At 45.4% G+C, this 24,280-nt stretch overlaps 1 protein-coding gene across 1 annotated transcript in view; it reads left to right on the top strand.

The window, feature by feature from the left end:
* COLEC12 (collectin subfamily member 12) overlaps positions 1 to 24,280 on the top strand; it is a 192,649-nt gene that overhangs the window by 154,564 nt on the left and 13,805 nt on the right. Inside the window, 6 exon segments of the mRNA XM_017873539.1 lie at positions 5,329 to 5,427; positions 6,777 to 7,823; positions 18,486 to 18,974; positions 20,572 to 20,632; positions 20,634 to 20,706; positions 21,937 to 22,046. Coding sequence (XP_017729028.1) covers positions 5,329 to 5,427; positions 6,777 to 7,823; positions 18,486 to 18,974; positions 20,572 to 20,632; positions 20,634 to 20,706; positions 21,937 to 22,046 — 1,879 coding nt within the window.

The following is a 24,280-nucleotide window of genomic DNA, read 5'->3' as shown; positions in this document are numbered from 1 at the left end:
TCAGGGCCAAGAGCACGGCCCGTGTCTCTTGAATCCTCAATATCTAGCACTATGCCACCTACATGGCAGATGCTTCGTAAATGTCTGGTGATGTTAACTTTAAAGAGAATATAAAGAGAAATAATTCTTCCCCTTAAGGGATTCTTTATTGGAGGAAACCAGATTTAGGAAAAAGAAATACCAAAAGAGAGGCGATATGGAGTTATAGAAAGAGCATGGATTGTGGAGTTAAACCTTCCAGCCTGGTATCCCACATAGTCCCTGACAGGCTGTGTGATTTTTAGCAAGTTACTGAACATCTCTGAGCCTCAGTCTCTTCATCTGCAAAACAGCAGTTGGAAGGATTCGCTGCAGTGATGGTGCAGTGCATCCGGCAAAGAGCAGGCACTCGATAGATAGAGGCTGTTATGATTATCATTCAAATAGAGATCGAGTTGGTATGCAGTGGAATCAAGTCGTAGGTGTGGCTGAGTACAATCGGGTAGTGAGGTGTGGAGTGGACCTTCAAGTAGAAGTGGAGTCAACAGAAGGGAAGAAGAAGTTAGTGGCCCAGGCCAAGGGATGATACCGAAGTGCTTTTATAAAAAAGGTTTTATTGTCAGAGTGTCCTAGAGAATTATACTTTGGATACTTGAAGAGGGACAGATCTTCAGGTATAATACCTGAAACATCAATATTCTGTAGAAAAATTCTACCTTAAGAAACAGTTTCCAATACAGGAGAGCACATAAGAAACCAGACTGATGGTCACCCTTCCATGTGTCCTGCTCATTTTTCTCAAATGAGAATGGTCTACAAACTGAGGTCTATGTCTGCAGGCTGGGAATTTCCAGGGTAATATAGGATGGCTCTGAGACTATATTCCTGATTGAGAATTGGTGCTAATAAATTCAGAATAAAAGCCAATAAAAGTGCTATGTGCTGTTAACAGCAAGGGTAAGTTCTGGATCTGCACCAGTCTGGTATTTTTATGCAGTAGCAGGTTCCAGCATTGCAATCCTAACATTTCCAGCTTTATACCAGGTCTTATTTTTAAACAAAGACACACACCCCCCAACGCATGTAAGCTGTTTATTAGCACTTGTGGGCGGGGAAAATAGTTTCCTTGCTGCACAGAAGAAAAAGTCAACAGATTGTTTTGTTCTTTTTTTAACGAATGTATTTATCCCTTTTGTATTTATTCTACACAAACCTGAATTATCTGCCCGTGACAGTTCTCTGTTTTTCAAAACTCAAATGGAAGAAAAAGTAGAAAGGGTAGAAAATAACTGACTGTCAGCATATTTGGAGGTTTCTTTGGCTTCCAGGAAAGAAGGGCAGGACTTGAGATCCTGCATGTGGTTTGAGGACAGACCGAGGCATATGTTTTGATTTGAGGATCAAAACTGAAAGTAAACTTGTAAACATTTCTGTATTTTAGTTCTTAAAAATTAGCTTTGCTAAAAACACATATGAAACATTTTATTCTTCAGAGTTTCCAGGGATTTAGGAGTATGTGTACCTATGAAACAATCCTAAGATTATTGTAACTGCACTTCTGTGTCTATGTAGTAATTTTAAAAATAATAATTACTCAGCGAAATGTCCTACTCATTGCCAGTGCTCAGGCTTCCCTGGGTTGGTTGGGAAACATATGTGTTTGCATGCCCTGTAGCTCAGCAGGCAGATTGCTACTTATTTAAATAAATCCCTCATGCCTGTAATCCCAGCACTTTGGGAGGCCGAGGTGGGCGGATCGTCTGAGGTCAGGAGTTCGAGACCAGCCTGACCAACATGGAGAAACCCCATCTTTACTAAAAATACAAAAATTAGCTGGGTGTGGTGGCAGGCGCTGTAATCCCAGCTACTCAGGAGACTGAGGCAGGAGAATCACTGGAACCTGGGAGGCAGAAGTTGCAGTGAGCTAAGATTGTTCCATTGCACTTCAACCTGGGCAACAAGAGTGAAACTTCATCTAAAAAAAAATTAAATAAATAAATGGCATAATAAATATATATTCAGTGACTACCTAGTAGTGCTACACACTGAGCTAAGAGGGAGAGATGGAACTGAATGTAAATTTTCCTGCCCTAAAGGATATAACAGTAGATAAGTCGTGACAGCACAGTGCAGTGAGTCCCGTAATAGAGAAAGGACTGCTTGCCAGGGGAATTCTGCAAGGTGCACCTCAGGAAAGGGTTCCCACAGGAAGTGACAAGCAGAGTCTTGAAGAGCAAATAGGACTTAGCTCAGTAAAAAAAAACAGGGAAGAACATTCTAGGTAGAGAGAATACATGGAAAGGCTCGTGTGAGACAGCGTTTGTTGCAGTGCACACATTTCATTATGACCAGATGGTAGAAGCTTGAGGGAAAACATAGTGAACTTCTCCAGGGACAATTCCAGGATCCAAGGAGCCCGTTCACTTTGGGTCACACAAACACATGGGAACTTACTACTTCTTCCTGAGAGGAGCCAGGAGAATCTCACACAGTCGTGCGTGGGTAGAACATGTGATGAATACAATAAATTGCATCCGTTGGCTCATAATTGGTATATAAAGCATGTTCTCATTTTTTGAAGTCTTTTTTTTTTTTTGAGACAAAGTCTCACTCTTGCTCAGGCTGGAGTGCAATGGCACGATCTTAGCTCACTGCAACCTCCTCCTCCCAGGTTCAAGCAATTCTCCTGCCTCAGCCTCCCAAGTAGCTGGGATTACAGGCGTGTACCACCGCAACCAGCTAATTTTTGTATTTTTAGTAGAGACGGGGTTTCACCATGTTGGCCAGGCTGGTCTTGAACTCCCGACCTCAAATGATCCACGTTGGCCTCCCAAAGGGCTGGTATTATAGGCGTGAGCCACTGCGCCCGGCCTGAAGTCTTTTTTTAAAAGCTATTGATACCAAGAAGGACAATCAGAGTTGATCCCAAGCTGCTAGAAGCTGGATCTCACATAAGTCACTTTCGGAGAAATGTCCTCTTAACATTTTAGAAACGTGTACTTGAATTCATAGCTGTAGAGAATTACTGCCTTCTGAAAATGAATAAGAACTGAAGCTTTTATTTAGTGTGGCTGTATTAGTCCGTTTTCATGCTGCTGATAAAGACATACCCAAGACTGGGAAGAACAAGAAGTTTAATTGGAATTACAGTTCCACATGGCTGGGGAGGCCTCAGAATCATGGTGGCAGGCAAAAGGCACTTCTTACATGGCAGCGGCAAGAGAAAGTGAGAAAGATGAAAAAGTGGAAACCCCAGATAAAACCATCAGATCTTGTGAGACTTACTCACTACCACGAGAATAGTATGGAGGAAACTGCCCCCACGATTCAAATCGTCTCCCACTGGGTCCCTCCCACAACACGTGGGAATTCTGGGAGATATAATTCAAGATGAGATTTGGGCGAAGACACAACCAAACTGTATCATTGCATCCCTGGCCCCTGCCAAATCTCATGTCCTCACATTTCAAAACAAAACGTGCCTTCCCAACAGTCCCACAAAGTTTTAACTCATTTCAGCATTAATCCTGAAGTCCACAGTCCAAAATCCCATCTGAGACAAGGCAAGTCCCTTCCGCCTATGAGCCCGTAAAATCCAAAGCAAGCTAGTTACTTCCTAGATACAATGAGGATACAGGTATCGGGTAAATACAGGCTTTCCGAATGGGAGAAACTGGCCAAAACAAAGGGGTACAGGCCCCATGCAAGTTCAAAATCAGCAGGGCAGTCAAATTTTAAAGCTCCAAAATTATCTCCTTTGACTCCAGGTCTCACATCCGAGTCGTGCTGACGCAAGAGGTGGGTTCCCATGGTCTTGGGCATCTCAGCCCCGGTGGCTTTGCAGGGTACAGCCTCTCTCCCTTCTGCTTTCACGGCTGGTGTTGAGTGTCTGTTGGTTTTCCAGGTGAACAGTGCAAACTGTCAGTAGATCTACCATTCTGGGGTCTGGAGAACGGGGGCCCTCTTCCCACAGCTCTACTAGGCAGTGCCCCAGTAGGGACTGTGCGGGGGCTCCAACACCACATTTCCCTTCCACACTGCCCTAGCAGAGGTTCTCCATGCACACCCTGCCCCTGCAGCAAACTTCTGCCTGGGTATCCAGGAGTTTCCATACATCCTCAGAAATCTAGGCGGAGGTTCCCAAACCTCAATTATTGATTTATGTGCACTCACAGGCTCCACACCATGTGAAAGCTACCAAGGCTTGAGGCTTGCACCCTCTGAAGCCACGGCCCCAGCTCTACATTGGCCCCTTTCAGCCATGGCTGGACCGTCTGGGACACAGGGCACCGAGTCCCTAGGCTGCACACGGCATGGGGACCCTGGGCCCGGCCCACGAAACCATTTTCTCCTTGGCCTCCAGGCCAGTGATGGGAGGGGCTGCTGTGAAGGCTCTGGCATGCCCTGAAGACATTTTCCCCTTTGTCTTGGGGATTAACATTTCAGACGGCAAGAGAAAATAAGATGCGAAAGTGGAAACCCCTGATAAAACCATCAGATCTTGTGAGACTTATTCATTACCAGGAGAACAGTATAGGGGAAACCACCCCCATTATTCAAATTATCTCCCACCAAGTCCCTCCCACAACACATGGGAATTGGGGGAGTATAATTTAAGATGAGATTTGGGTGAGGACACAACCAAACACTATCAGTAGCATTACTTTCCCTATCATATACAATCAAGAAGACGCTATCAAAAAATACTTCTTGGCAAATCATTGTTTGGAAACACCACTCAGGCATCTACTTGAGAATTGATAAACTACAGAATCCATTGTCACTAACAAAAAGCAGATTTCCAGGGCGTTGTGGTGGAACTCATAACAGAAAGTGGCAGACACCCTTGACTGCGTCCTTTCTATGATGATTTTATGTATAGACTTGAGCTGGGTTTTCCTTACCCATGGAATCCTCTTCTAGGTAAATGAGTCCCACCTGCCAAGAATGTTAGGGAAGCTGATGAGTGGCAACATTTTGTAAATTTTCACAGTGTGCTGTGCCTTCGTCTATGGAAATTAATATAGGAAATAACAGATTAGGGACTTCTAAAATGCATGAAAATTTTTAAATTAGTTCCAAATGATTTCTGAAACATCCAAGGCATTATAGAATCATAAGAATCGTTAAGAACATACAATTCTCAACTAAGTAAATTGTACCCCTGGGTTTTGTGGCAAGTAAGTTATTTTCCAAAAGATGGCTTTTCTTTCCTATATTTGATTTCAGTGACACTTTTTTTGTTCAATCTGTTTCCTTTGTTCCATAATGAAATGATCTCTTGTTTTGAAACTGAAAAATCAAACATGAGCAGGTATGTGTACTAATGCATCATTTTCCAAATCTTAGTTGTAGAGAAAATGGACAATGTCACCGGTGGCATGGAGACATCTCGCCAAACCTATGATGACAAGCTCACAGCAGTGGAAAGTGACCTGAAAAAATTAGGTAATCTGTGACAAGATTGAACCATTAAGTGAAATCCCCTGACTCTGCATAAATGACCACAGCCTCTTAGAATGATGTTGCTATAAACTCCCCATTCACCCAGAAGGACGTTCAATTTTTGTGTTGCATGTTGAGTCTTCCCTCATGATTTAATTCAAATGCTTAAATTTTAAAGTTAAGGGTCAATTTTGGAATTATGTCCTGCCAAAAATACTATTATGTACCAAATAATATCTGAAGATCAATCCTGACTGAACCCACAAATACCCTTTATTAAAAACTGTCAGGCCGGGTGCGGTGGCTCAAGCCTGTAATCCCAGCACTTTGGGAGGCCGAGACGGGCGGATCACGAGGTCAGGAGATCGAGACCATCCTGGCGAACATGGTGAAACCTCGTCTCTACTAAAAAATACAAAAAACTAGCCGGGCGAGGTGGCGGGCGCCTGTAGTCCCAGCTACTCGGGAGGCTGAGGTGGGAGAATGGCGTAAACCCGGGAGGCGGAGCTTGCAGTGAGCTGAGATCCGGCCACTGCTCTCCAGCCTGGGCGATAGAGCGAGACTCCGTCTCAAAAAAAAAAATTAAAAAAAAAAAAAAAAAACTGTCAGATAAATAGGAATTTACTGAGCACTTTTGAAATACTTTACATAGAAGAATTGTAGAAATTAAGTTATGAAGTAAAAGATCCTAGCATATTCTATTCCTTGATTTTTGCTTTCATTAAAAAAATTGGGAAATTTAAAAGGTTATTTTCTTCTTGACATCCTGCCCACTGCCCTAAAATCTAGTAAATTCCCCCTCCCTCTTTGAGAAAAATGTTCAGCCAAGTTTGTCATTCCTAGTTCTGGGCATCCTTTCTGATTCCCCAGGACCCAGTTTTAATAGATATGTACGGCCGGGCGCGGTGGCTCAAGCCTATAATCCCAGCGCTTTGGGAGGCCGAGACGGGCGGATCACGAGGTCAGAAGATCGAGACCATCCTGGCTAACATGGTGAAACCCCGTCTCTACTAAAAAATACAAAAAACTAGCCGGGTGAGGTGGCGGGCGCCTGTAGTCCCAGCTACTCGGGAGGCTGAGGCAGGAGAATGGCGTAAACCCGGGAGGCGGAGCTTGCAGTGAGCTGAGATCCGGCCACTGCACTCCAGCCCGGGCGACAGAGCGAGACTCCGTCTCAAAAAAAAAAAAAAAAAATAGATATGTACATCTTACTAATGCAGAGCTGTCCGCTTATACTGCCAATTTTGCATCTAAAATACAGTGCATACCAGTTAAGTGTGTTTGGGATCTTTGGCCTTGACTGAACACTTCTCCACACCACCAATGTAAGTCACAGATATTTCTTATTCCAGGTGACCAAACTGGGAAGAAAGCTATCAGCACCAACTCAGAACTCTCCACCTTCAGATCAGACATTCTAGATCTCCGTCAGCAACTTCGTGAGATTACAGAAAAAACCAGCAAGAACAAGGATACGCTGGAGAAGTTACAGGCGAGCGGGGATGCACTGGTGGACAGGCAGAGTCAACTGAAAGAAACTTTGGAGAATAATTCTTTCCTCATCACCACTGTGAACAAAACCCTCCAGGCGTATAATGGCTATGTCACGAATCTGCAGCAAGATACCAGCGTGCTCCAGGGCAATCTGCAGAACCAAATGTATTCTCATAACGTGGTCATCATGAACCTCAACAACCTGAACCTGACCCAGGTACAGCAGAGGAACCTCATCACGAATCTGCAGCGGTCTGTGGATGACACAAGCCAGGCTATCCAGCGAATCAAGAACGACTTTCAAAATCTGCAGCAGGTTTTTCTTCAAGCCAAGAAGGACACGGATTGGCTGAAGGAGAAAGTGCAGAGCTTGCAGACGCTGGCTGCCAACAACTCTGCTTTGGCCAAAGCCAACAATGACACCCTGGAGGATATGAACAGCCAGCTCAACTCATTCACAGGTCAGATGGAGAACATCACCACTATCTCTCAAGCCAATGAGCAGAACCTGAAAGACCTGCAGGACTTACACAAAGATGCAGAGAATAGAACAGCCATCAAGTTCAACCAACTGGAGGAACGCTTCCAGCTCTTTGAGACAGATATTGTGAACATCATTAGCAATATCAGTTACACAGCCCACCACCTGCGGACGCTGACCAGCAATCTAAATGAAGTCAGGACCACTTGCACAGATACCCTAACCAAACACACGGATGATCTGACCTCCTTGAATAATACCCTGGCCAACATCCGTTTGGATTCTGTTTCTCTCAGGATGCAACAAGATTTGATGAGGTCGAGGTTAGACACTGAAGTAGCCAACTTATCAGTGATTATGGAAGAAATGAAGCTAGTAGACTCCAAGCATGGTCAGCTCATCAAGAATTTTACAATACTGCAAGGTAAGTCGAAATTCTGAATTTGTATTTGTATTAGTTGTCTATTGCTGCATAACAAGTTACTGTAAAACTTGGCAATTTAAAACAATAGATATTAATCATCTCATATGTTTCTGTGGTTTCTGTGGACCAGGAATTCAAGAGCAGCTTAGCTAGGTGGTCCTGACTCACTGTTGTTCATGAGGTTGTGTCAAGATCTCAGCCAGGGCTGCAGTCATCTGAAGGCTTGACTGTGGCTCGAGTGTCTGCTACTAAAGTGGCCTATTCACATAGCTCTTGGCAGGAGGCCTCAGTTCCTTGCTGTGTGAAATTGCTTGTGTGTCCTCACAATGTGGCAGCTGGCTGCCGCCAGAACAAGGAATTCAAGAGAGAGAACAAGAAGGAAGCTACCATGACATACTAGCCTCAGAAGCCACGCACCATCACATCCACTGTATTCTGTTTCTTAGAAATAAGTCACTAAGTCCAGTCCACACTCAATGCAAGGGGAATTAAGTTCCACATCTTGAAAAGAAGTGTAACTAAGAATCTGTGAACAGTACTTAAAGGGGCTCCATTAATTATTTGTTGAGTGAAAGGTTGGTTAATTTGAATTTTCTTCATCTGTGAGCCATTTCAATGCAACATAAATTGGGCTCCTCTGAAAGCAAGATCAAGTTTTTCAAGTCACAAAGCTACCATTAAAGGAGTTACATGTCATGAGTAGATGAATGGTTTGCCATCACAGTAACTGTAAGGCCACAGAGGAGTTCTGGTAGGTGTGGTGGCTCATGCCTGTAATCTTAACACTTTGGGAGGCTGAGGTGTGAGGATCGCTTGAGACCAGGAGTTTGAGACCAGCCTGGGCAACATAGCAGTATCCCATCTCCTAAATAAATAAATGAATGAATACATACATATAATCTGAATTTTACTGTTATCCAGATCATCCATGCAAATTAAAAGTCCTTGACTCAGATTAAGTCTATAGTTGAAGATTTACAGCATCATATATTAATAGTATTTTCCAGTCACAAACTATTTTCACAGTTTTTACATTGAAAGTACTATGTGGAAGATGCTGTGCTCAGCAGTCTGGGTAATACAGAGAAAAGCAAATGGTCCTCACCCTTAGGTAGTTTAACATAAAGAGAATTTCAGGGCATGAGAAGATGGACTGTAAGCAAACATTCAAGGGGAAGGGATTACACAAGAGCATGAGTCACTAGGGGCCACCTTGGGGTATTTCCTCCACACTGGTCGAATGATCAAGAATAACAAATGGTAGTTAGTTAATAAGTCCCTGTGAGGCTGAAGGTGGATGCGGATAGCAGATGGCAGGATTCTGTTCAATAGCTTTGTCAGTGACTAGCATGGATGACCTACTGAAGCAATGCTTGTGTGACTTGAAACTGAATATGCCAGCCAGTGGCTGATATAATCATAATCCACAATGATCTAGAGAGGCCAGAAGAGTATCAAGATGTCAACCAAATGAAGTAGATAGGAATACATGTAAAATCCTGCTCATAAATGGATGAGACAAAACAGATAAATGTTGATAGGAAGCCATGGCTGGAAGGAAGTGTGCATGAAACATGGGGATTTTAGTTGACTGGAAGCAGTTAAATGTGTCTTCCAGGGAAGGTAATGTGATCTTTGACTGTGTTAATAAAAAGGGAAGTAATATCTGACTCTGTTCAGTATGCCAAGACCATCTCTGGAACATAATGTTTACTTTGAGGAGCCCCTTTCAAAAGAGACATTCCCAGATCAGCATGCTCCGAAAAGCAGCACCAGAATGATAGCAGCTAGAAACCATGTGCTGTGAGGAAGGGTTGAGGACCTGGGAGCTTTCACCCCTAGGAGAGACTGCTCAGTGGAGAACAAGACAGCCATCTGTACTTATTTAAAGCTGGTCTGTCTTAGGAATGAACAGACTTTGGCTGTCTGGTGCCAAACCCTATGCCATTAACTCCAAGGATAGTCACCGAAAGTGTGTGCCCCTCCCCACTGTACCCGGTCACCCCAGAGGGAGCCTAGAAGGTCAGGGAGTTGGGATTTTATTCTAAGTGTGAGGGGGAGGTTTTAAGCAAGATGTTGAGATGATAGAGAGCAGGGAGGGGTCAGTGAGAGCAGGGACCAGCTGTTGGCCTAGAATGCTGGCAGTGGAGAAGGGAGAAGTGGGTGCCCTCATTTAGGAGGAGAGTTGGAGATAGAATCAAGGGCTTCCCTTTCCTTGCCCTGACAACAGGGACCCCAGCTTTAGGAGGTCCCGGCCGGCCTCCCCCAACCAAGCCTCTGCTGAGGTGAGGAGTCTATGGCCTCAAGGTGCTGTGAGTATTCAGAGCCCACACCAAACCCTGCTTGTCCATGTTTGTGCCCAGGACCCTGGAATTCCCTACCCAATGTGCCCAGAAGCAAAGGGGCAGCCAAGAGATACCTGTGTGTCGTAGGGATTGGGGGTGATGTGGACAGAAATTGAACACACAGTAGGGGGTTGGTGTGAGTGTCTGGACGAGACTGGCGGGCAGGACCTGCTGATGGATTGGCTGTGGGGAGTGAGTGAAAGAGAGGAACAGGATGTTTCCTAAGTCTTTAGCATGAGCAATGAGGTGGATGGTGATCCAGACTGGGGAGTTGCAGAAAAAGAGAGGCCCATGTAGACACTTTAAGGGGAAGATGTCTATTATAATAGAATGAGGTTTCTGACTCATGGAAAAGCATATGTGATTAAAAAAAAAAAATCTCAATTCTGAAACCAGGCTCCAAGGTGCTTCAGAGACACTATCACATTTATTCCTGGTCTTGTTCACTGTACTTTCTGTGAGTTGATCTGAGAAGCTTCCCAGGCCAACCAAGCTGGTCCCTTTCTATTCACTCTCTTCCACTGCCTCCAGACCAGCAATACCCAGCAGGTATTCCAAGGGAATGAGAGACTGAGGGGAAGAACGAACTCCACTTCTGAATGCAAGTGTTTTCTTCCACACCTTTTCTCTCTAGCACCTTTCCCTTTCTGTACATGCAGATCTCATCCCTGAGGATGAGGGGCAGATGGATAAAGCAGGATGGATTAACATTGGCTTATGTGGGGCTGGCGTCTGCAAGATTCAAAATAATCTGATGCTTTCTAGAAAATTCCTGTTGACTCACACTTAATGAACCCCAGTGCTCACTGTCCAGTTCAGCCACATAGACATTTGCTGCATTAAGAAGTGGGAGCTGAAGCTGACTAACTGTGCTGAAGGCAGATGATAGTGTAGAGATAGATGTGAACATCTATCTCTACATCCATCAGCCAAGAAGCCTTGTTAAGAAAACCTTATTTTTTGGGAGTTCACAACCAGCCTGACCAACATGGAGAAACCTCATCTCTACTAAAAAGACAAAATTAGCCGGGTATGGTAGCACATGCCTGTAGTCCCAGCCACTCAGGATGCTAAGGCAGCAGAATCGCTTGAACCCGGGAGGCAGAGGTTGTAATGAGCTGAGATTGCACCATTGCACTCTATCCTGGGCAAAAAGAGCGAAACTCCATCTCAAAAAAAAAAAAAAAAAGCCTTATTTTTTGATACAAATAATATAAAGATTTTTATTCTAATTATGTACATAGAGGACTTCTCACACATGTTTCTAGGTACAAAGATCACTCCAACTCCTGGGCTGTTCCTCTGCAAACTAAGGAAAGGTCAGTTGCATCCTTCCTGTACAACCAGACATTTTCCCTCTCTGCTCTTTCGAGAGGCATCAGATTTAATGAGTGAGAACAAGAGCTCTGCAATCAGACAGGGCTGGATTCATGTAGCAAGTTCCTTATCCTCTCAAGTGCCTCTGTTTGCTCATCTGTGTGTACCTTTTAGAGTTATGAGGACCCGAAGAAGTAATAGAAAGTACTTAGTGCAGTGTCTAGAGTGGGGTCAGCATAACATCCAAATGTAAATAAGGTCACTTCCTTCAAAGCTTTCCCTTCTGCTGCACCTGTAGCCAGTACATCAGTGGAAAACAAAACAGCTTCATATGCACAAAGAGTAAAATCACACATGCGGGGTTAAAGATGATTTGAGTCTAAAAGTACTTACTGCTTGGTTTCTAGTGCCCAGCCCTAGAGATGAATCAGACCCCAGGGATGCTGACATCTAGCTAGCTTTCATTCATTTTCTCAGGCCACATTTCTGGGGTGTCTGTGCTATGCCAATCACGCTGCTAAGCCCTTGGATAAATTATCAGCTTTCATTGTTACAACTCTTTAAGGGGGGAGTTATTGACGTTCCCTATTTGCAGGGGAAGGAACTGAGACTCAGAGAGCCTGAGTAACTTATCCAAGGCCAAACAGCTAGTAAATGGCAGACAGTGCCAAACTCAGGTCTGTCTAGTTGCAAACTCATGCTTCCACCATGAATAGATAACATGTTTGGAGAGGTGGAAATGACAGAGTTTATTGACAGCAGAGCAGTTGGTTAAAGTTTCAGTAGGGATTGACATTTGAGCTGAACCTTGAAAGGTGCACATGAAGGCTGACGGGACAGGGGACAGCACAGTGTGGGTCAGGCAGGGGCCTCAGTTCCTCCCATTACCAACCACTCCCTCGTGCTGCACTTCCCCAAACAAGACGGCATGGCTGGAGATCCCGGAGAGCAGCCATTAACAGGCTCAGAAGCAGATCATGGACAGTTGGCAAGAAACTGGTTAAATACACCCTGCTCTGTGGACAAGGCACTTCCAAGGCTTTCCAGAAGCCCAGTTGTATTTTTTTAATCTGTACATTCCGTTTCACCTCAGTGAAGCACAATGATTTTTTCCTATGGTAGGCATTTAATAAATATTTGATTAATTTAAGTGCATTCAAAGTAGATTTTTTGTTTTTTTTTTTTTTGAGACGGAGTCTCTCTCTGTCGCCCAGGCTGGAGTGTAGTGGCCGGATCTCAGCTCACTGCAAGCTCCGCCTCCCGGGTTTATGCCATTCTCCTACTTCAGCCTCTTGAGTAGCTGGGACTACAGGCGCCCGCCACCTCGCCTGGCTAGTTTTTTGTATTTTTTAGTAGAGACGGGGTTTCACCATGTTAGCCAGGATGGTCTTGATCTCCTGACCTCGTGATCCGCCCGTCTCGGCCTCCCAAAGTGCTGGGATTACAGGCTTGAGCCACCGCGCCTGGCCTCAAAGTAGATTTTAAATGAGAAGAAAACATTGGATTGTATCGCTGTTTTTCCTCTACCTTGTCTATCTTCCAATCTTACCACCAGTGGGTCTTAACATTGAGTCTCTAAGATTTTGGATGGCAGTGAGAATTAAAGCAGTTTCTCTTCCTTTTGTTAAGCACCAGCGGTTTTGTTGGAAAACCCATTTGAAACTTCTCTTGCGTAGGAAACTGGACTGGGCACTTCTCAGGCCTACAGTTTGATTTATCAAAGCACAAACAGCACAATGATTTAAAGTCTTCCATCCTCTTTGAACTGCTTGTTTAGAAAATACAGATTTTCAAGACTCCCAAAACTGTGGGGCCTGGGGACGAGGGGGTAGAGGTGTCACTGACAGCACAAACCCCGGGCTGCTTGGAGCTCTGGTATTGGTCATATTCAGGCATCTCTGGAGCTTGTGACGGCTTTACCAGCCACATGGGCATCCTGGCATTTCAGAAACCTGAGCCAGTGAGCCACCCGTACTTGGCCTTGACATTGAGTTAAAATTTCACTCAGTTTGAAGGCAAACCTCAAATGTCCTTCCATGTAGGACATCGCATGTTTCCACGCGGCGCTGCGGCTTTCTCAACCCTGAATTCAAGTTGTTGCTGCACAAGCTCATAAATACTCTGTTCTTTTTTTTTTTTTTTTTTTTTGCTTTCAGGCACTAAGGGCAGCTTCCATTTTATTTTATTATTTCATTTTATTTTCACCTTGACAGCTGCCCAATAAAATATTCAAGTGAGACCTCAAAGCCTGAGATCATCCAGATGCTAATCAGCAGTGCCAGCATCCCGGGTCCTAGAGGAAAACAAGCCCTGGCATTAATAATCTACTTTTTATGAGGATCCAGTGTTGACTTTTTAAATGGCTTTAGCTCTTTTCTCAACGATTTTTTTAAAAGAAAAAAGAAATCCAGGAAATTTCTAGCCTGTCTTAATGAACCAAAGTAGATTATGTGAATCTCCTGATCTGTAAGACATATAGAATATGTTTTGACCTAACCAGCATCTGAAGGCAGAGAGTGCCAGCTCCTTTGGTTTTTGGAAGGCTGGGGCAACTGTAGTGGAAGACACCAATCACAGTGTACTTGCCAGTTTAGCCACAGTCAGGAATATGAAGCCTTATCTGATTAAGAGAAAGACAGGTAACCTATTTAAGATGGATGTGGTACTTCAGATGGGGAAATTGGTTTTTACACTAATCCAGCTGGGAAATCAATCACAAGTAGAACTGTAGATCTTTATTAACGGCAAAAACGTGCATTTCCCCCCAGTATTTATTCCCTTCCTTTACAAGATCTGGAGATTAGCACCTGCTGGAATCTTGTGCTATCTGTGGGATCCACGTTTTTTGTTGTTCTTCACATAAGCCACAACTTACACATTGAGTGGGTGGGGAGATTCAATAGCCACTTCCAGTCCAGAGGAAACTGGCTGAACACCATAAACTACCCTACCCCAGAAAGAAACAGGATGAATGAAAAGCTTCACCCCAGGTGAGGGAGGCCTTGGATTCATGTCAGGAGAGGAAGGGAGAGTTGTATCTTTGGAACTCTGTCAGAAGCTAGAAGAAGGTGTTCTGAAAAAATACAGCTCCCCCCACCAGCAGACTCGAGCCTGTGATCAGTTCCTCTTTCATGGTCACAGGTAAACTCATTTCCTGTAACTTGCAAGGATAGCACCAACCCCAGATGTAAGTGATGGAGAAACACAAATTATCAGCAAAAAAAAAAAAAAAAAAAAAATTAAGAGAATACAGCTAAAGATTATTTCTTAAAACACTTGAATTTCCCAATATGCCATCTTCATTATTTGGATTTCCTAAAGTTAAACACAGAACATAAGTAAAACAGAAATAGTTGAGAAAAAAGTTTAATTTTGCAGTTACTCCACATACACTAGAATTTTTTGTTTTGTTTTGGCCTAAATTGTCAGTATGTTTTCCCTAGAACTATCCATAATGCTACATCTGTTGTGGGGGAAGGTACGTGGCACCTTCACCACTATTCATCTCTGGGATGCTATTTCCCAGCTACACAGAGGCACTAAGTTACTTTTTTAAAGGAGATAGATCTGGCAGCAAAAGTCTGCCTTCCCTCTCTTTACTAAATGGCATAGGCCATTTAGGTGAGCCTGACCAGGTTAGGCAGAAAAAACGTCCAACTGTGGATGTGGACACCCACTGGATTAATTCATGAGGGTCAGTAGCAAGGAAAGATGGATCTCCTTATGATTATTTCATAGTGGCAGCCACAGCCCACCTGATACAGAGAATATTATAAGATGCAGGACACCAGGCAGGTCACGCTTCCCCAAAAACCTATCCCTTCTGATCTCACCTGGGGCACAAAATGTGAGCATTAGAGTGCTGGACTTTTTAACCGTGATGCGCATGTATTTGGATAAACACTTGCTTAATAGTGACTATGGGCCAGACCCTACAAGGGGCTAGACGTGGAGAAGGGTCTTGAGTAGAAAAAATAAGAACTAAAAGATTAGAGAAGAAGAGAAAACTTCCATCTGAAGTGGCCTGGGAGGATGCCAGGAATTTTACCTAAGGACATGGGCAGAGGAAATTGTCAGAGAAGAGATGTGTGGAAAGTACAGAAGACGATAGAATAAACACAGGCGAGACTAGGCTGGGAGGAGCCTTCATGCCACACTGATCAGGTGGGGCTGCATATTCTTGAGCAAGTGGAAATGAGAGCTGGGCTTAAGGAAGATAAAAGGCAGAGTGGAATGAATGGAGAGGAATCACAGGTAGGAAGATCAATTAAGAAGTTACCATGAACACCTTCCAAAAAAGACAGAGAGAGGTGGGAAGAAGAGAGCCTGCACTAGGGTCATGACCAGGGTCAGGGCAAGGAAAAGAGGGTTGTGGCAATGTGGTGGGAGAAGGGATGATGAGAGGTGAACATGCACAGCAAAGAGACAAGAAGTTCAGCTGTGGACACGCAGGTTAGAGGTGCTGGCAGAACCAGAGAAAATGGACCCTTCAACTAGCAGGTGCAAATAAGGGCTCAGAGCCCAGGGTTGCTGACGACAAGTAGGAGTCAACAGGAGCTGTGGGCAGAGGTCAGTGACATGGGTCTAGGTAGAAGTGACTTCATCATCCCTAAGTCTTCTAAAGTCTCCCATTTATGGAGCAGATAACACTAGAAAGAATGCATTTAGGCCAGTCCTTGCCATTAGCATAAACTCTCTTACCACTGGAAGAGGGTCCTGCTAATAAATCTGTGAGCAGCATATGAGTAGCCTTCCATAAGCAAACTAAGTCCAGAGCCTAAGCTTCTGCTAAGAGAGAACACAGATGGATTGGCTTGACTGGGAGCCGTGGATGTTAGGGTACAGTAGACATCCATCAAGACCTAGGGTGGGGAAGGAGACAGGGAGATCCCCCTAGAAAGGTGGGAAGGATTTCTTCATGGTTCTGTCCTCAGACCAATGGGAGAGGGAGGACAAGGAGCAGGAGGGATAAAGGAACTTAGGGTAGATCTGCCACCCATCCTCCATTGCTCCAGCACTTCTATCCTTCTAACTTTACAGGCTTTCTGCTTCTGTAGAAAAAGTAAGGCCAGGCACAGTGTCTCACACCTGTAATCCCAGCACTTTGAGAGTCCGATGGGAGAGGATCGCTTGAGGCCAGGAATTTGAGGTCAGCCTGGGCAACATAGTGAGACCCCCATCTCTAGAAAAAAATTAAAAATTTAAAAGTAGGTAATGTGGCACAAGCCTGTAGTCCTAGCTACATGGGAGGAAGCTGAGGTTGGAGGATTGCTTCAGCCCAAGAGTGCAAAGTTGCAGTGAGCTATGATCATGCCACTGTGCTCCAGCCTGGGTGACAGAGTGAGACTGTCTCTAAAAAAATAAAGTGAGACTCTGTCGCTAAAAAAGAGAGAGAGAGAGAATAAGTGTGGCCTTTTATTGTTCATGCAGAATTGTGAGATTTCAGAAACTCTCAGATTCATTCATTTCAACATCAGAAGACCGGAGTTCATGCCCCAGCTCCACTACTAAATTGTGGTTGACCATGTCTTACTCTCCTTGGTATCTGTTCCTAGTAGCTAAGTATCCTCGAACAAATAGTCTGGCATCTCGTCTGTCCAGTGAGAATTCTACATCACAGGCAAGATCAGGTGGCATAATGTATGTGAAAGTACCTTGAAAATTGTCTCACTATACAGTTCCTGGTAGGGGATTATTTGTGTGAAATTTCCTGTTACCTCTGAGAAATTAAAGAAAGAAAAACAATCCTGTGTTCGTGGGCCTCTGCGGGATGATGGGGATGAGCAGTATTTGCTTTTCTTCCCAATTTGATGGTCCACATAACTTTTTTCTCTAGCCTACCTTCCTTATGTATATTATTAGACTTACAAAGCAACTCAGAGAGTTTGGACGCCTGTCCACAATGGGCAGCAAAGCCCCACCAGGCTTTCCCACAGAGACCTCCCGTCCCTCTGAGTTGGCCCACGGGTGAGTGAGGCCCAGCCCTAAGGACACCAGCGTCCCCACAGCTTTGGTGGATAGCACAGGCATGCCAGCTGGGCTACGACAGAGAGAGAGGTTATAGGGAAGTTACAGGCTTGGTTATAGGGAGAGAATTAATACATCAATGCCTGTCAACACCTGATGGCATGTTTTGGTCTCCTTCAGTTCTTTATCCCATAATACCTTAACACGGTGCTTGTCATATAATAGGTCTTTAATAAATATTTATCAAAGTAAGGAAAACAGGAAATAAATAAGAGGAAATCCTGATCCTGGTCTGCACAACTTTCCTGCTGATGACAGCATAGGCCCAGGTGACTAAGAGAACCCAGTTTAATCGTGTGAGTCACTGTGAAGAATAAGCCCCTGGCTGTCAGCGTCACCATGAAGGACCTCAGTGGGGCACTAAAAAGGTGTGCACCGTTACAATACATTCTCAAAGCTTGAAGAGGAAGGGTGAACTTACTGAAGAACACACAGTATCTTGGCTTGCTCGGGCTGCCGTAACAAAGTACACAGACTGGGAGGCTTGAACAACAGACATTTCTTTCCTTACGGTTCTGGAGGCCGCAAGTCCAAGATCAAAGTGTCAGCAGTGTTGTTTCCTCCAAGGCCTCCCTCCTTGGTTTGCAGTGTCCATCTTCTCCCTGTGTCCTCAGGTGATCTTTCCTCTATGGGTCTGTGACCTAATCCCCTGTTCTTGAAGGACACCAGTCCTATTGGATTAGGGTCACCCATGTCACCTTGTTTTAACTCAATGACCTCTGTAAAGGCCGTGTCTCTAAGTAAGTCCCATCCTGAGGTGCTGGGGGTTAGGACTTCAACATAAGAATTTGGAGGACATAATTTAGCCCATAACAGTCAACAGTCGTATGATAAACAAATAATCTTTCCCTAATGTGTATATTTTGTATGCCAGGTTTTTTTAGTTTAGAGATTTTGTAAGAAGAAAAATCATTCATAACTATCATTCACAGTGGATTTCATGTTGACACTTTTTTTAAAATTTATGTTTTAGGTCCACCGGGCCCCAGGGGTCCGAAAGGTGACAGAGGATCCCAGGGACCCCCTGGTCCAACTGGCAACAAGGGACAGAAAGGAGAGAAGGGGGAACCTGGACCGCCTGGCCCTGCGGGTGAGAGAGGCCCAGTTGGACCAGCAGGTCCCCCCGGAGAGCGTGGCGGCAAAGGATCTAAAGGCTCCCAGGGCCCCAAAGGTTCCCGTGGTTCCCCCGGGAAGCCCGGCCCTCAGGGCCCCAGTGGGGACCCAGGCCCCCCAGGCCCACCAGGCAAAGAAGGACTCCCTGGCCCCCAGGGCCCTCCTGGCTTCCAGGGACTGCAGGGCACTGTGGGGGAGCCTGGGGTTCCTGGACCTCGGGGACTGCCAGGCTTGCCTGGGGTACCAGGCATGCCAGGCCCCAAGGGCCCCCCCGGCCCTCCCGGCCCATCAGGAGCAGTGGTGCCCCTGGCCCTGCAGAATGAACCAACCCCGGCACCAGAGGACAATGGTAAGTCCGAGTCCTCCCTCCAGCCAGGGGGACAGGGCAGTGCATGTGCTTGAGACTGAGCCAGCCCCTAGTGTGTGGCCCCACCCATGTTACTTGTTTTGTTTTGTTTTGTTTGAGACAGGGTCTCACTCTGTCACCCAGGCTGGAGTGCCATGTCGTGATCTCAGCTCAGTGCAACCTCCACCTCCCGAGTTCAAGCAATTCTCCTGCCTCAGCCTCCCAAGTAGCTGGTACTACAAGCGTGTGCCACCACGGCCAGCTAATTTTTGTATTTTTAGTAGAGAGGGTTTTTCGCCATGTTGGCCAGGCTGGTCTCAAACTCCTGGCCTCAAGCGATCCGCCTGCCTTAGTCTCCCAAAGTGCTGGGATTACAGGTGTGAGTCACCACATCTTGTCCCCCGCTCCATATTATTTAACAGCAAAGGCATCATAGGGGCTGGCACAGGAGCCCTGCTGCCAAAACAGGTCTGCACACCAGTCATGTGTTTCTCTGTAAACACCATCAGATTCTCTAGCACTCATTGTTTTATGTAGTATGTTATGTATGTATGGGACAGGGCCTCACTCTGTCACCCAGGCTGGAATGACAGAGTGAAGTGGTGCAAACATAGCTCACTGCAGCTTTGACCTCCTGGGCTTAGGCAATCTTCCCACTCAGACTCCTGCGTAGCTGGGACCACAGGGGTGTGCCACCACACCTGGCTACTTTTTTATTTTCATTTTTTGTAGAGACAGGGTCTTGTTATATTGCCCGGGCTGGTCTTGAACTCCTGGTCTCTGGCAACCCTCCTGCCTCAGTCTTGCAACGTGCTGGGATTCCAGGTGTGAGCCACGGCACCGGCTCTTGCACTTGTTTATTTATAGGAGGCAGCCCTCAGAAGACAAACACAATGCAAAACATTTCCTTCAGGGAAGCCTGCGGCTGGCCGCTCTGACCACTCTTGCCTCATTTTACATCCTCACTCTGGGGATAGATGGGCTCCCTCCGTTAGCTCCATCAACATGCAGATGGAACCCTCAGCTTTTGATGACTACAGTTAATTTCTTTTTGAGGTGTTAGATGTTACGGTGCCTTCTAGTCTTTTGATAATTAAACCTTTGACAAAACTCAAATGTTTGGTTAGCAACCAAGCCTATTTGTCTCTCCTTCAACCCAACCCCTATTCTTTTGATTTTGGTTGGTGAGGCCTGGGTTATCTTTGTTGATCCTTGAGCCCAGTTTTGGTGCTGGGTTCTCACATCCAACTGTTCATAGGTTCCATGTGATTCCAGACTGACGCTGAACATCTGTGCCTGCCCTGCTTCTTCTTGTTGCTTCTGTTATTTCTGTCATTGTGAAGACGGATCCAGACGCAGAAGAACAAAGACCCAGTCAAAGATCTTTTCCAGATTGTGTGGTTTTGGCTTGTGCTCTGCAGTCCACTCTGGGCTCATGCTTGTTGCGAGCACGTCCGTGAACATCAGCTGTGGGCCTCATGCAGGGATGCTCAGGCTGCTCCCAGCAGGACCACAGTTTTGGCCTCTGAAACACAACTGAAGAAGAGCAGAGTGCTTTCTGTGATTTTTTAATCAATGTTTTCCATTTTTGCATTCCTAGGCTGCCCGCCTCACTGGAAGAACTTCACAGACAAATGCTACTATTTTCGGTTGAGAAAGAAATTTTGAGGAAGCAAAGCTTTTCTGTGAAGACAAGTCTTCCCATCTCGTTTTCATAAACACTAGAGAGGAACAGGTATGCCTGCCACATACTTGGTCGGGGAAACTATAATTTAAGGATAGTTTACATCTGGAAATGGCAGGCTTGTTGGGGATTCGGAGATATCACGAATTCCTAGTCACGTAAACATGGGAGGCAACATCACAGAGATTTGGATTTTATCCAGTGGCTAGAAGCATTCATGGCATTGGAATTGTATCTTCATGATTCTTCCTGGAAGATATTACTTATCAAGCCTGGAGATGTGTGGCTCCTTCTGGTGGCTGTTGAAATAATTATAATGCAGAGAAGCTTGAGGGCTGCCACCAGGCACCTGTGGGGGCAGAGACAGAGGCATGAACACTGTAGGGATGGAGTGGGGTACAAGGGACCACGCATGGCCCCAGAGGAGTCAGGAAGAGCAAAGAAGGCTGAGGAGGCAGGGCCCACACATGGTAATGCTAGTGTCCACTCATTAGACCCCTTCTATATGCCAGGCACTGTGCGAGGCATCTTCTCCCTTAAACCTCACAACAACCCTGGAACATAAGTATTATTATTATCCTCATTTGACAGATAGGAAAACTGAGGTCCAGCAAGGTTTATGCAGACTGAGACCAAAACTGCGGCCCATCTAGCAACAATGCAGCGCTTTCTTTGATACCACACCATTCCAGCAGCCTCCTCCCTTTTCCCTAAGTTATCTCCAGCAGACACAATCCTGTAAACAGATGTTTCCTATAGTAACTGACTGGAATGAGCACACGGCAGAGAGTGACCAAGCACCTGGGCTTTAGAATACATAGACCGGGGCCCAAGCCCAGCTCAGCTGCTTCTCATGTTTGTTCAGTGGGTGGTTATAAAAGCTTGAAGACACACTGTGTGCAACACATTGCACATGGGGCCCACCCCAGAGGAAGTGCCCAATAATATCATGACTATTCCTATGATTAGGACATGGGAGAAAGGGGTGGGTGGTAGGAGGAGGTGGAACCAATGGACATTCACTGAGTTGTCTGTGTGATTTAGAGGAAGATCCTCACTTTAACATCAGTTGTAAACTTGTAAGAGGAAAAAGTCAAAGCCCCCCAAACAGTGCAAAACAGAGCAACTAGCAAGAAAAAAGCAGAAAGCAAAAGCAGGCTACGCATTGTGACAAACATCCTCTTTTAAATTGTCCTTTTTTCTGAATGTTAAATAAAAGAAGAAGGCCTGAGACATCTGTTCTGAAAAATAGTCACGCACCATCCCTGGTTTGTTTTCCAGCAATGGATAAAAAAACAGATGGTAGGGAGAGAGAGCCACTGGATCGGCCTCACAGACTCAGAGCATGAAAATGAATGGAAGTGGCTGGATGGGACATCTCCAGACTACAAGTAAGTACTCAGAAGCTTCCAGATTGGTGGTCAGGCTCTCACTGTTCTGTTGTCACTTCTTGCCCGACTCCCAAACGTTTCTTCCTTAATGACTTCATGTCCTAGGCACTCCTCCCAAACTGGGGCTCCTGGTACTAGTTGCATATTTCCCCTGGAGCAATCGTGGTTGACAGTTGATACACTGTCAAATAAAGCTTTCCTTTCGTCTTTTCATGGAGTGAATTTTTTTTCATTTCTAAGGAAAAAATCATGAAACTCATAAAACCACACAGCGTAATGCTTCTGGTCGAGGCATTTTCTTTAAACGCTATGGGAAAGCATGATGAAGCCCAGGCAACGTCAAGCATGTTCAGCGTTCGCCCCAGGCGTGTTTCCAAGAACTGGGGAGCTCCCTTCAGGATCACACTGTGGACGCCCCTGACAACCTAGTTGGGCTTCTAGGCAGAGTGTGATTAGAAACTACAGATGTGTAATTTTCCTGGCTCACACCTGTAATCCCAGCACTGTGGGAGGCTGAGATGGGCAGATCACTTGAGGTCTGGAGTTCAAGACCAGTCTGGTCAACATGGCGAAACCTCGTCTTTACTAAAAAAAAATACAAAAATTAGCCAGATATGGTGGCGCATGCGTGTAATCCCAGCTATTCAGGAGGCTGAGGCAGAAGAATTGCTTAAATCCAGGAGGCAGAGGTTGTAGTGAGCCGAGATCATGCCACTGCACTCCAGCCTGGGCCACAGAGCAAGACTCCATCTCAAAAAAAAAAAAAGAAACTACAAATGTGTGATTTTCCTACACATAGGAAGTTAAAATACACTATAAACAAAGTTGCATTTGCGGGATAACCATCCCCTAGAGGTTTGAAGATTCCCTGTAAGTCCCATGTGACCTAAGTTCTATGAAAGGAGCAACAAAGAACAGAATCACTTTGAGGTACCTTCTCAGCTAACCCAGAAGTCTCTAGAGTCTCATCCTACCCCAGGGGATGTTAGCCCCTTCCCTAATTCTAACAATGACTGTATTGCATCCGTTTGATTTTCACATCTCCGTACTCTGACTTTGCCTCTAACGGGTGTGAAAATTGGAAGGAACTGTAACAAATGAAGCAGAATTTATTTAAAAAAAAACAAAAACAAAAAACCCTCTGAGTAACCTTTAGTTTGCTGGAGACAGTGAGGCCAGACCCTGCAGAGGCTCCACCAGGCACAAGAGCATCACCGCATTGGAAGCACTTTCTGAGCATTGGGCAAAGGCCATGGTGTGGCCTCTGGGGCTGTCCCAGGAGAGGAGAAAACAAGGGTGTTTCAGGCCTAAGACAGTCTCATGGCCATGGAGGCCTAGGCTTGTATCAGCCGAGCAGCAAGGAGGAGGGTTAGAGGTGATGGAGAAGCCAGATCGAGTTTTTAAAATGTCCCTGTGTGCGTGTGCATGTGCATTTGGATAAACAGGCTCTTTTGTACTTTCAAATTCTCCATGTGAGTAGCATCAGAGGATAAAGGAGGAAATCAGAATAAGGCCATCTCTCTTTTATTTTTGTTTGTTTTTAAGAGACGAGGTCTCACTCTGTTGCCCAGGCTGAAGGGCAGTGGCACGATCATGGCTCATTGCAGCCTCTTATCTCCCCAGCTCAAGCGATCCTCCCACCTCAGACTCCCAAGTCCCTGGGACCACAGGTGCACATCATTACACCCGGCTAATGGTTTAAGCTTTTGTTTAGACGTGGTCCACTTTGTTGCTGTGGTTGGTCTCAAATTCCTAGCCTCAAGTGATCCTCCCACCTTGGCCTCCCAAAGCACTGGGATCACAGGTATGAGCCACTGCAACTAGCCAGGCCATCTCTTTATAAAAAATAAACATGTGGCCAAATATTGATTTGGAACATTAGAAGATTTTAGGTCTGAAGATGAACCTTAGACTGCCCTTAAGGGCAAGTGGATGTCTGCTGCAGGCCTGTCAGAGACCCATCTGCTTCTCTGCGCCTGTCCTGGGGAGAGGAAGGGGTGCCCCTGGCATACTCTGGCACTTGAGAATTTGCCTGATGAGCCAAGGAAAGTGCCCAACACATCAGGGACACACTTTAGGAGACCCAAAACAGTTGCAGGAATCACCATCTAAAACAGTAGCTGTAGAAGGTTGGAGCTGGGGATGGGAGACAGAGACTATTTTCTTAGAAAGACAAATTTTGCTTTTTTGACAGCCAAGAGTGCCAGGGTTTTTTTTTTTTTTTTTTTTTTTTT

The sequence above is a fragment of the Rhinopithecus bieti genome, unplaced genomic scaffold (assembly GCF_001698545.2).
Source record: "Rhinopithecus bieti isolate Rb0 unplaced genomic scaffold, ASM169854v2 scaffold_6946, whole genome shotgun sequence".
NCBI classification, from domain to species: domain Eukaryota; kingdom Metazoa; phylum Chordata; class Mammalia; order Primates; family Cercopithecidae; genus Rhinopithecus; species Rhinopithecus bieti.
The sequence above is the reverse complement of the archived record's forward strand: the minus strand, read 5'-3'. Positions and strand labels throughout refer to the sequence as shown.